The 14,035-nt window shown below is 35.2% G+C and overlaps 2 protein-coding genes across 2 annotated transcripts in view; one reads left to right on the top strand and one right to left on the bottom strand.

Annotated features, from left to right (window-relative positions):
- The window catches only part of LOC105248456 (disintegrin and metalloproteinase domain-containing protein 10), a 57,141-nt gene extending 47,470 nt beyond the window's left edge, over positions 1-9,671 (bottom strand). Inside the window, exons 1-2 of the mRNA XM_011253252.3 lie at positions 9,255-9,671; positions 1,124-1,812 (exon numbers count right to left, since the gene is read on the bottom strand). Of these exons, the coding sequence (XP_011251554.1) occupies positions 1,124-1,391 (268 nt within the window). The 5' untranslated portion in view covers positions 1,392-1,812; positions 9,255-9,671. The remainder of the gene's footprint in view (positions 1-1,123; positions 1,813-9,254) is intronic.
- Positions 9,672-12,399: 2,728 nt separating this feature from the next.
- Positions 12,400-13,658, top strand: LOC105248457 (calmodulin-like protein 4). Its single transcript, XM_011253254.3, has 5 exons — positions 12,400-12,532; positions 12,744-12,774; positions 12,895-13,026; positions 13,091-13,273; positions 13,342-13,658. The coding sequence occupies exons 1-5, from the start codon at positions 12,530-12,532 to the stop codon at positions 13,440-13,442; spliced, it is 450 nt and encodes a 149-aa protein (XP_011251556.1). The 5' UTR covers positions 12,400-12,529; the 3' UTR covers positions 13,443-13,658.
- The last annotated feature ends 377 nt before the right edge of the window (positions 13,659-14,035 follow it).

The following is a 14,035-nucleotide window of genomic DNA, read 5'->3' on the forward strand; positions in this document are numbered from 1 at the left end:
TTGAATTATTCTTATCATTTTCTGTCGATATTGAGAGAAATTATGTGAGAAAATATAGCTACTTTTTGTAAAATTTTGCACAATAACGTAATACGATTATACATTATACATATATATTTATATGAAAATGATATCAAAAGAACAATAAAAACAACAATGATCCATATGAGTCTATTAATTATGAATCAATCCCTCACGCGAGACCGATTTCGTATTCATTATACGAATTAGGGTTACATGATAGCATTTGCGAGATGCACATTACAGATTGCTAATCGAGAACAGATCTAATATATAACTCAATCGCGAATTACTCGTAATTCCACTTGAATCGATGTCGTAAACCGAGAGTAATTTCTATTAGAAATTGAATTTTTCTCTTAATTCTATATATACAAACTATTTTCTCGTTTCTTTATAGGTCATTAGTTTTAGCGTCAAAAACGAAAAACTATGATAATAAAATGGAATAATAATTGTTTATTATAAGAATATAATAGAGAAGAATTACGTAATAAATAATATCTCGTCTTCAACGAGAAGAACTACGTAACGTATAATATAAACAATTATTGTTTGTAATTTTAAAAATAAAAAAAGAATTACTTTTTAAAATCTTAACTGCTTAGTAATTTTGTTAATTACTAAGAACGACTAAAAATAGATAAAAAAAATATGTTTAACATTAGACATAATTTACTTTTTAGGTCATAATAATTATTTATGCCTTCAAAACAATGTTAATGAGCTTTTTCTCGCTCTTTTATTAATTTTACTAATAATTATATTTTAAAAATCTTGACTTCTGTAACGCTAGAAAATTAAATAATAATAGTGAAGGAGAAAACTTCTTATAAAAAGGAAAACTTGTATTGAAAATGTTCTCTTTTCCAATTTTTAATCTCCAATTTGATCTATATGCCATATTGTACTATTACATTGTCGACGATCAGTTATGTCGGATATACTTATTGCAAGAAACTTTTAAAAGTCCTAAAAATTGTATCCGATAGTCAATCGATATGTCCATACAAATTCATCGTGCAACGAATGTAATATCGCTCTAAGCGTACTTTGGGGCACCGTTGCTCCAAGTCGACAAAGAAAGGTGAACGTGACTCACCTCTATGTGGTGGTACGGGATGAAGGGGAGACGCATCGACGTCGATCGTCAGAATCCAGACGGGTAACAGCAGCAGCAGCACAAAGAAAATCGGACACGTCGTGGCGGGCTGTCGACTTCTGCCCCCCACTGCCGCCGTAGCCGCAGGGCACATCGCGAGCCCGTGAGCCTCGTGGCGATGCCCCGTTCGGTCCTCCGCCTCCTCTTCCTCGTCCTCGTCCTCTTCCTCCTCGCCCTCCTCACCCACGGCCAGGGCCGCAACGCGCATGGGCCCGATGTTCCGTGCCCCGGCAACGACTAATGGCGGCGCTATCTGCCTTTCGTCGAGGAGTCGACCACCGCAGCACTTTGCCAGTCACCTACCAAGATCATTTCTCTGTCCTTCTTCGCCGGTCGTTCTCCTTCTCCTCCTCCTCCTCTTTCTTCCTCGTCTGCCCTTTCCCCACCGCTCTTTCCCCGCCACCACCTCTTCCTCGTCGTGGTCCGTAGGTCGCTCAACCTTTCGACCCCTCTCCACCGTCTCCTTCACCGCGTCTCTTCTTCGCTTTCAGCCTTCCTCTTTTTTTCTTCTTTTTCTTCTCTTTTTCAGTCGGTTCCACCTCGCCTCACTTTCGACGGTGGATCGACTCCTCTCATCCTCTTTTCTCCTTGACGTCTACCACCTCCAGGTGTCCGGTCGTCGATCGATCCTGTTGACAAAAATGTGCACCAAAAAATTAGTCATAAGTACTATGAACAAGCATGATTATTTTCTTAATAAACGAAATTAGATTGTGGGTTGAAACCATAAAATCACAATTGTAAAACTTGTCATGCTGCGAAATTACGCGTCCGTTTCCACTTATCCGCAAGGGGAGTAGAGGATAAGGGTGACCGAGAACATTTATCTCGAAAAAGTAAACTTGTAAACCGTAAAGAGGAATTGTGTTTCAAAGGGGGAAAGAGGGGCAGAGCAAGGCAATAGGCAGAGCGTCGTCAACACGGCAATTGTGGCCAGAGAATTGTTCGCACGAGAATAAACGCGAGGCTTGTATAATAGGGTGCATTAATGGTCCCGATACATATATACAAATCCTGCATGTAACGAGGGTTACATATAACTCGAATAAACAAAAGATGTAATTCTGCGTTGTAATGAAGAAAAATGCTTAAATAATGGAAAAATAACAAAGTATTGTGTTGTGTATGTTATACGTGTGTTAATATTATATGGAATATAATAATTTAATATTTTTTATTAATTACTTATATATACGTAGAAATATATAACAATTTTTCGTACGTATAATATTCGCGAAATTTAATATCCAAAAAAATTATTTATATTAATTCAAGTTTTAATCATTACGAGATCCCTCGAGTTAATTGTTAATTTATTTTCGTTGAATAATGTATGGTTCTATAAAACTACTCCGATGCAAAGTTACTTTTGATATAATCTAATCCCACTTCCCAATACCATCCTAAATTGTTCGCCTGAAATTTCGGTACATGTAGCCGACGCAGAAGAGATTATTAATAAGCATAGCGACGATTAAAAATACTCGCAAAATACAGCAGTTTTATAACGCGCAAACAGTTTGCATTTTTCATGGAAAAAGTTCTGAAACATGCAAATGAAACGAGCTAGCAGAGTGACTTTCGTATTGTTAATACTCCATGAACTCCTTTTCCGGGGAAAGGTTTGCTGGTCGAAACACAATTAGTAGCAATACAATAACATTTTTATTCGATATTACGCATGTTATACGTTCTTAAATACAGATAATAAAATAATATTTAATTTGCAAATTCAGTATAATGTTTTTAATAATGTTCATAATAATGTTTTTAATAAAAACAATACTCTGCACATTTCGCAAGACAATACGTCATAAAATATATAGAAATATAATAATTAAAAGGAGATGATTTTTGTATTAAAAAGAATTAAAAATTTTAAGTTTTGATATATAACATAAAACTGTACAATTAATAGTGCACCTTGCGTTTCTTGCAAACGGATTTATTGCAGTAAACTGGTTTTCGCGCAACTGATTTACTCGAAACGTATATATTTCGTCATATGAGAAGAGAGCTTTACACTCTTTTTTTCCATAAAAAAAGACCGCGTTGAGAAGAAACAGGTTCGCGCAGATCCGTTTGCGTTCCCCTATTCTTCTCGCGAATTCTTCCAGCGAAAGAACAAAATGAAATAATAATAATAACAAGATGCATTCTCAGAGAGAAACAGTTGCATATATATAATCGAGCTTTAACATATCCGACTAGCGTTGCGAAAGGTGCGCGCTATAATGTGCAAATAAAAGTGTGTATACATCGCGACGGCGGCGACGTGCAAGCTCGACATCACCAGGGCGATAATACATTTTTCCTCGATGTGACACGATGCATAATCCGCGAATAAATCATGTTTACGCTTAAACTCGTGAGCAATGAACAATGGGTGCCACCAGCGGATCTTTCAGAGCATTTTACTTCAGCCAACTTTATCTCATAAACATAACAAAAACTAAAGAAAAAAATATATAAGATTGAAATTATATTGCAATTAAAATATATAAAATGCGATGAAATAATTGTGACCAAAAATTCTGAAAAGTTTCATCTTGTTTTTTAAATGTAATCTTACTGTACTTATAAAGCGAAAATTATTTAACTATGACAATTAGGATACATTTTTCCTCGATATGACACGATGCGTAATCCGCGAATAAATCATGTTTACGCTTAAACTCGTGAGCAATGAACAATGGGTGCCACCAGCGGATCTTTTAGAGCATTTTACTTCAGCCAACTTTATCTCATAAACATAACAAAAACTAAAGAAAAAAATATATAAGATTGAAATTATATTACAATTAAAATATATAAAATGCGATGAAATAATTGTGACCAAAAATTCTGAAAAGTTTCATCTTGTTTTTTAAATGTAATCTTACTGTACTTATAAAGTGAAAATTATTTAACTATGACAATTAAAATACATTTTTCCTCGATGCATAATCCGCGAATAAATCATGTTTACGCTTAAACTCAGCAATGAACAATGGGTATCACCAGCGGATCTTTTAGAGCATTTTACTTCTGCCAACTTTATCTCATAAACATGACTAAAAATATATAAGATTTGAAATTATATTACAATTAAAATATATAAAATACGATAAATAATTGTGATAAAAAAATCTGAAAAGTTTCATCTTGCTTTTTAAATGTAATCTCACTGTACATATAAAGTGAAAATTATTTAACTATGACAATTAGGGGAAAGAAATATGGCTAAATGCGAGGCAAGTTTAATTACACAAGTAAATTTGCATAAACTTGACGAACTTGAAAATGTTAACGTTGGGAATAATTTTGCTCCGATGTTATTTTAAACGCGATTCAACGTACTCGAATTTCAAGACGAAGTCCTCGCATCAGAAATGGCGGTGCAATATTATTTTCTTGTTATTATTCTCGTTTCGAACATTCTTCTTCGATCTGTTGTAAAGTTCGCAATTAAATAGGTAGGTAGGTCGCGATATTTCACTCGAAAGTTTGGTGCCAAAATAAATTACAAAGCATCGCTACAGCATTGCAGGATACACTTACTCGGGATCGGGGGCTAGAGGTGGTCCCCGAAAGGGGGATAGACACTACATTCCGAAAATGGAATGTCGACGCGATGTTCGTACGAGGAGGAGCTTTATCGCTCCTCGTCCGTTCCGCAAGCGGAAGAATGACTTGGCACGACGAAAGCTATTACTCGCATTTCGCAAGTCCCGACACGGCGAGGCGACGAATTTACACGGTTAGGTTCGCATTTGATGATTATTCCAGGACGAGTCGTCCAAAGCGGAAAGGAAGTGACTCATGCGAACGATATTTCCGCAAAAATAGATCGTTCCGCGTTGAAAAATAACAGGAATCCGATATTTTTCTTTTGTAATTGAAACTGTAATTGAAACGTTGGGTACAAATTCATTTTTAAAATTGACAGTAATTTTAAGTACACATACAACACGTATAACACTTTCAATAATTTCAAAAGATCTGATTAATAAAAATATATTATAATTTAAATATATTATTAATATAAATATATAATATATAATTAATATAAATATATTAATATATTAATATAAATATGTATATTAATAGCGAATGATAATAAAAATATTAGTTTCATAAAAATATAGTCTCACACACACACATGCACACAGGTTTGCGAGAATTCATTAATTTAACTTAACAATCCAAATTCGCATTTCTTATCATACATGTATTGCTATTAACAGAACTTATACCGCGAAGCGAAAAATCTCTCTATTTCTACCGTCTCTAAATGCAGATTATTATTTCTGTGAAACGATTCTTTTTGTTCTTTTTCTCTAATTTTCTCATCCTCACACAAAAGCGAAACTCTGCAGCTGAATTCGCCTTGAATCGGAGGAAACCCGTTCTTCCAATGCATTCACTTTAAATGAATCATCATTCGCATAGATACAGACTAAGTATTATTTTCTTGTAAAAGGATAAATGAATCTTCTGACATGCAAAACTCGGAGATTTCTCACATAATCATCGACTATCATATATAATAATCTAGGACCCGACATCCGATTTCAACGAGGACATTTCAAAAATTCACACGTGCTTTTATCCGTCTATCCATATTATACTCGACGCTTTATTCTAATTGATTCAACTATAGGATATAATTGATCGAAATAGGATATAATTGATAGAATTGATCGAACTATAAGATCTTTCTCTTATCATCGCGGTACGTTAGCAAAATTCGATCGTGATAATTCAGAAATATCGACACGTAAAGACTCAATGCCGTGGAGATTTAACGTGTCGCAAGCGTCGTTCGCCGCTCGCTGGTGATCGGACAATTTTCCGAGCTCGCCTCACTGAACCGTTACCTCACAACGCCAGCGCGAAACACGTTTTGCGTAATGTCCAAGCGTCCAAGCAAGAGATAGAGTCCGGACGTATAAAATAATTACGAACGCACGAATCGACCATGCCAACCGGATGACGATTTATCGAATCTTTCTCAACGTCGATAAATTTCCGCCTTCTTTAGAAATTTGATTATCGTAACGTGTTTTCGTAATCGATATCGATTATGTAGTATAATAAGCTTTAATCTCTAATGAAAAATCAATTATTTTGATTAATTTCAACAAGCACAATTACAAGCTAAAATTTATCATCACGTATAATTTCCGAGAGACAAATAATATAATTAAAAAATAAATAATTATTTCTACATCTCATATATGTATTAATTTTTAATAAATACATTTTAAAATAGTCATCCTGACAAAATAAAATTGTTTTCTTATCTCACGTTAATTTTCAAATCATTTTAAGATAATCGTTTTAAAATAATCGTCCTAATTTTAATTTTATTTATATACATATAAATAATATATATAAATATTTTTCTAAAGTTTCTGATCATCTTATAATGTGAGAATATCTTAATATTTCAATATCATTTTCAAAGATTGAATTTTAGAGAAAAATAGAGAGATTTGTCAAAGATAAAACTAAAGTTATATATTTTTGTTTAAAGAGAAAAAATAATATTTTATGCAGTTTTATTGAAATCAATGAATTTTCAGAATTGATCGAAAAGTAAGCTTTATATAATTTAAATATTTTCAATTTATTTCTGTAACAAAATATGACCAACTAAAAACGTTTGGAACTTAAAATAATTTATGATAAGTTCACATGAATCTTCCTGTTATTCCGGAATAAAATTCACGAGAATTGAATTTATGAGAATCCATTAAAATTGAAAGTAGCTTTTAATATGTAACTTACAAAATCTTTTGTTAATATTTTATATCATAAACTTTTGTACATGAGTTTGTTCTCCTTTTTTTTAACTTAGTTGTCAATAATCAAAACCTGTATGTAATGTTTGATATATATTTTAGCAATCTTCTCCAATGTATCCAACCATCCGAATAATAGCGTCGAGATTCATAATGTTATCGCGTGTATTGTACAACCCATTGGGAATTTCAGTGTATATTACGAATTTCTGACCTAGTTTCATTTAGTCGAGAAAGCAAGAGCAAAATTGGAAACAACCCTGCGTTCTCACTCCAACTAATTAAAATTGAAAGATCTAATGTAAGAGAAAGAAAGATAAGTATGTATTAAATTACTCCAGCAAGCCAAGATAATAAAAGTCTCTATATTAATCAGTTCATACACGGGAAAACGATTTAAATCGCTATTGTTAGCTTTCATTCCCGGTACGTATTATAATCGCCGAACGTTTAATTGACCGTTATTAGAGTTAATATAATTTCATCCTCATAATAATCATTCTATTTTAATCATTAAAGATCCATGGGATGAGAATATTATCATTTCATGGATATGAAGAAAAACGGTAAACTTAATGCTTAATCTACTTCCACTTATCCCTAAATGCAATACACATATCGCGAAAATCTTGAGTGGCGATGCCATTTTGGCATAACACGATAAAACACTTTGCCTGGGAAGGAGCAGAAGAAACGACGAACGTCAATATACAAGTCTTGCACTTACTTCCTCAACATTGCGACCGAGCTTGCAAACTTTACCCAAAAGCTTTGACGACGCGTTACCAATATACACTATATTTCTATCGCAAATATTTCCTCCATGTTTGCCATGCTCACTGACGAAGACAGTTCAATCGAAAAACGAGGCAGCAGAGCCAACTCATCCTTCATAATCACCAATTTATAAAAAACGTGAGAATATAATTTATGTAAATTATCTGACGCGTAAATCTCGATGTGTCCAAAGAGCGAGATTGCGAAAAATCGAAAGATAGAGTCTTGACACTTTTTAAATTATCCAGGTTTTAAGCTACTTTATTATAGTATATTTCAAAGTCCTATTATCATAGAAAAGAGGATTTTAGCGAAGAAGACCGGAAAAAAAGAAAAAGCTATAAGGCTACATTCTTATTTCAATCAAATTAATATAAAGTTTAAAAAAATTTCTAATTATAATTGACAATGTTAATTATTAAACGAATAATTCACATATACAAATTTTGTTGTAATTATGTCGTTATAATTTTGTCGTAATTTATCCTGTTTACCCAAATTATTTTAAATCTGAACTGCACACATCTCTTTAAATTAAATTAAAAAATAATGTAGAATAAAACATTAAACTAAAAAATTTTTTAAATATTATAATTTAAATTAATAGCTACTATAGAATATAAATTAAGAAATAGAATAGAATTTATAGAATAGAATTTAAATTAAGAAATACTATAGAATAAAACATTTAAATTAATTTAATTAAAGGTGCATGGCTTAAATTTAAAAATTAAAAAAATTATAAAAAACATCTCATTTTAACACGTAAAAGTACAGCTTTAATAATAGCAGCATAAATCTTTCTTTTTTTCCTTGTTTTTTTATATATTTATAATTATAAATAGCAAATTCGTTTCATTATTGTCAACAATAACTAACGGTTACAAACGCGTGTCAATGTAGCGAAAACAATTTTTATTTTGGCATATTATATGTCATATTAAATTTCGAACTGATCGAATTCGAATATACAACAAGCCTCCCGTACCAATCCACGAAAAATCCATGAAAAATCTCGCAAGATCAAATTTCCACCATTTTATTTCGAAACATATCGCAAAGAATTGCAGGGGTATTCAAATGTGACGAAGTATAGAGAACGCGCGCAAGATGCGTACACACACAAGGTTTCTCCTCATTATTACGTATCCTCTCCACGACGGATACAACAGAACTCGCAACAATGAAATTAACAATTATTTCGACACTTCAAAACATCGATAATTACGAATTTCACTACTCGTATCATCTCGAAAAAAATTTAAATCGAAAGTTGCAATATCGAAATATATATCAACGTGTACATGAATCTAAATATTGCGGAAAAAAATGGCGTCCTCTGTTTGAATTTTATCCGATAGACACGATATTTGTCAAAGACGTCGCGTTTGAAAGGACACGCGTACCAAGCCGCCCTGCATACGCACGCTTGTAGTACGCAGACACACACATCGTTGCGCCTGCTCCATGTGTATACATGTATATATATATGTACGTTTGACACTTACCGAGACGCAGGTCCTCGCAGCTTCGAAGATTCTGCGACTAGGCCACGGGCGTTCTTTCAACCGCGATCTTGCTGGCCGATGACGCGCGCCACGCGAGGATGAAAGCCCCGTGTGTCATCGGCGTTCACCGTCGCATAGCGACGCCGCCCGCATATTCCGCTGTGATGCGGGACGCATCAGGCAGGCATCCGGGATACATGCGCACACACAGGCACATAAACACACATATGCACACGCGGGATGAGAGACGGTCGGCGTCCTTTGACACGTCGCCCACGTAGACGGCCGCGGCCGCGAGAAATGCACCGCGTTACGCGAGACGAAATATCACGCCGCGCGCGAGCACGAACGCACGAACGCACCACCCATCGATATCGACGTGAACGCGGTCCGCATCGGACTGACGAGCGCGAGACTCGCGCGTACGAAGACTCCCGAGGACAACGACTCCCCCCACCACTTGCGCGCGCGTTCGACCCAGCTGTATACTTCCCCCTCCCTCGCGCATCACTCTCTCTCTCTCTCTCTCTCTCTCTTGCTCCGATCTACGCAACGCCGCGAGATCTTTCTCTCCGCCCCGCTGCTCCGGCTGTTACTCGACGTTCTTCCTCTCTTCCTTCTTTCTCTCTCTCTCTCTCTCTCTCTTATACACATGTTAACATATTTATTATTGTAAAATCACAGTTAATAGGGATTTTGATTTCAAAGTTTCGCGATCGCGTAAAGTGTAATTACGTACGTTATACCAGGACACGCGCCGATGTATTTTATTTTACATACTTGTGAGACGCAGATAATAAATATTTCTTTCTCCTTCTCTCCCGTATCCCTCTATCATCCCCTCGCGCCGAATCGCTTCTCCCCTCCACGAACAAAACGGGCTTATTCAACCCCCTCACCCCTTCAACTCCCTCCCTCCCTCCCCCCTCGTCTCTTCCAACCATTCTATCTCGCGGCGAACACGTCGCCCGACTCGTACCCGCGCGCGTTCATCCTGTCTCCTGTTCAACCTCCTCCGGCGTGCGAGAGGAGGAAGATTGGAGCAGCCGGCACACAGGACAGGACGAGATGCGCGAGCGCGACTCCTCGTCGTCCTTTCGAACTTTCTCCATCTCGCTCGTGTCTTTTACGCTGATATTCCGCTCCCACCTTGATTCCATTTCTATCTCTCTCTCTGTCTCTTTCCCTCCTTCCTCCTCCCTCTTCCGTCTACCCCATAGATCTACATCTACTTTGTACAGTACCCGCGTCTGTCGTGCTATATATTTTCGTATCTGTCGTTCGGTATATTGCTTTTTACCCCTCGTATATTCGAAGTAAGCGGCGAGGCTTTTTCCCTACGCGAAGGGCGATCTATCAATGAAACAAAAGGAACAACGCGAAGGCGAAGGCGACGACGACGGTGACAGAAGGACGGTGGGTGGCGGCCTGGAATCCTTCTCCCCCTCCCCCCTATCCATCGGTCCTCGACGGCGCGAAACCATTACCCCGGGAATGTTGCGCGCTGGATTAGTTTGATTATCGACATGCGGCGGCGCCGAGGCCGCGAGCAATTTAATTATGGAAACGGTATGCTACAAAGGACGAGCCCGCGATATCCAATTAGTTTCCACGGGGGCTGCTGCGAGTTCGTATTCGCTCTTAACGACTGCTAACCCCGGCAGGAACGCTAATTGTTCGTAACTATCGAACGAGGAAGCTTCATATTAACTGCCGTGATGATCGCGTTCTCCGTTTGTTTATAGAGTAATTTGTAATTAAGTTTTCGTTTCAACACTGACATACTCGATCCGTAAGAATAGGAAGTCCTACAGGTAAAATAAGGAAGACTGGATTAATGTTATTATCAAGTCCAAATAAAATTAAATGATAAATAAATTATAATGAAATAAAGGAAAAATAAGATTAGAATGTAAGGAGTAATTTTATCTTATTGTTAGAGTTAACTTCATGTAGATTTTATGCACTATATTTGAGATGTATAATTAACGAGATATATGTCAGAAAACCTCGATCGGATCAAATATCTTTCTTTGAGAGAAATGCGAGAATCTTACGTACGTGATCTTTCGATGTATTTTTGCTCGTGGAACCAAATTACACCATTAATTCGCAATCGTGTCGCGCGAGCAAAGTCGATATTTCTCGTCTCTCGTGTTTCCTCTTGACGTCACGAAGTAACGCTAAACGAGAATCGTCGAGTCACTCCTGGAGATGCGAAAAAAATTGATTCGTCTCTAGGGATAGAAGAGAGAGAGAGAGAGAGAGAGAGAGAGAGAGAGAGACAGAAAAAAAGAGAGAGAAAGAGGGAAAAAGAGTGATCGTCGGCCTCGTACAAAAGGCGCGAGATTGATGGCGAAGCCTTTTTAACGAGAAGCGAAGGCGAACGTTAATCAATAGTACGCGCGGCACCACATTCAAAATAAATTCTAATCCGGACCATCGTCCGGAAGGGACGATTACTGGATCATTGTTCCGTTCGGCCATTCTTTTCGGGATGCTGCGGACGGCTTTTTTCACCGTCCGATCGCATTAGTCGCAATTAGCGCGGAATTTATTCCTCGAAAAGTTGCCGAACGGCTAATGCCGTTTGATTAATCGCTCTTTTTCAACTATCTCGACGAATTGTTACAAAAATATTCGTTACCGAATGAAGTAACTATTGTACACTATCGTCTTGTTGGAAAATAACAAAAGTTGTATTCGTTTGATATTTACGTAATTATTGAAGATATATTATTATTATTATTGCAAATTAGTTGAGTGCCAAAAATGTATGCATAAATTCAACTAAATAATGGTACATACGGCTAAACATCGTTGTATTAATAACCCTAGAATTACGAGAAAAATCTTTTTGAGATGCTGCAGTATATTCAACTTATATTCAACTTACTCTGATATCTCTGATGTCATCTTGAATAAAAAAATCTTTGCCTCTTTCTCAACATTCTTGAAATCTTTAACTTTCGTCTTTTTCAACACAGTATACGATGATTGTTTATCACGAAATTCACTTGATCATTATTGAAATTATTTCACTGATATTTGAGTGTTTTGCCAACCTTTATTAACAGAAAAACAGTTGCTCTCTAAATCAGTGGATTGGCACGATTGATTTTTAGTACATCATCGCGTCAGATGATGTCGCTCTTTTACGAGCTACGAAGATAGAAACAGTTGAGGTTAGGTTATGTCTCGCGTTGAACACCTGTCAAACTCGTAAAGGAACAATTCAATCCTCGAGAAAAAACACGATCTTTTCATAATCAATCATGGTAATTTCAATTCAGATTTTAACTAATATTTTAATTAATAAATTTATTATAATCTATTGAAATCTATTATAATTTAAACCTTGATCTACTTTCTCCATGTCCTATATATCTTATCTTTGACACAAGAGAATTCCTTATGTATATTTAGTTTCTTTAATTCATGTATAATTATGTTGTATTCATTCACAATACAATAATTATAATATTACAGGCACGTTACTTTAGAGAAGAAGATATAGATGGTGAGTTAAAGATGTAGCAATTATTTACATATCATCGCATATATTTTTATGTACATCTTATACAAGTGAATGAGTAAGTAATCTTGAATAAATAATATATTAATATTATTTTTTTAATAGAATTTCGAGAATGTTTCTATTTGTTTGCTCGAAGCGGTCAAATTCGTACACTTGATGAGCTCACTATAATTATGAGATCCTTAGGGCTAAGTCCGACTATTGCAGAATTAAACAAATATATGAAAGATAAAGGTAACAGTGTTTTTACACTAATTTTTTTTTTCAAATGAAACATTTTTATCTATCTCAATTCCAGGTGGAAAAATGTCTTTTGCTGATTTCTTGGAAGTTATGCATCTTCAGACACGTGCAGAGGATCTACCGAAAGAAGTGATTAAAGCTTTTCAAGCTGCAGATGTCTCCCACAGTGGTACTATTCCAGCACGACAATTGGCACATATGCTGCTTCATTGGGGAGAACAATTGAGTAGCAAAGAAGGTAAATAAATTGTGATATTGTGATATATAATTGATTGGACCTGTCCAATTTTATTTTTTTTATTACAGTGGAACAAATTTTCCGGGAAGCCAATGTATCTCTAAATGGATATGTTAAATATGAAGACTTTGTGAAAATAGCCTGTGCACCTGTACCTGATTATTATTAATATTGTTAAAAGACTCACATTTATATATATATTCTATTATAATATTTAATATTTTTACTATAGATGGAAATGCACATGAAAGAGGAAGATTTTTTATATGACTACAAAAAAAAATTAATTTATTACACACTTTTATAAAAAATTGTATAACTTAAAAATGTGGTTATGGGACTTCCATAGTTATTGGATATAATAAATATAAAGTTTGTTTCATTATTTATTCTTTTTATCTCTTAATTATACTTTTGACCCTGTTCAAGTACGTATTGATTTTTAACGATACATTTAGATTCAAACATTTAGATAACAAGTTCTTTATCGATTCTAGATCTAAATGTTAACATTTTATAATAGATAAACACTCTTCACATTTGTAATGTACTAAGGAATTTTTATGAACCGCATCGCTAAATTTACATATTGCGTGAGAAATTCGATGCATATATTTACAATCTCTAACTACTACAAAATTATTTATTCAATATCAATGACATCATACACACACACAAGACTAGTGATGAATTTAAGTTGTATTTTTGAGATATACATTTCTATATATATAGGCGATATTCAAGAAAATTTCTTCTAAAAAA

Source organism: Camponotus floridanus, unplaced genomic scaffold, assembly GCF_003227725.1.
Source record: "Camponotus floridanus strain SB8 unplaced genomic scaffold, Cflo_v7.5 scaffold1, whole genome shotgun sequence".
Lineage (NCBI taxonomy): Eukaryota > Metazoa > Arthropoda > Insecta > Hymenoptera > Formicidae > Camponotus > Camponotus floridanus.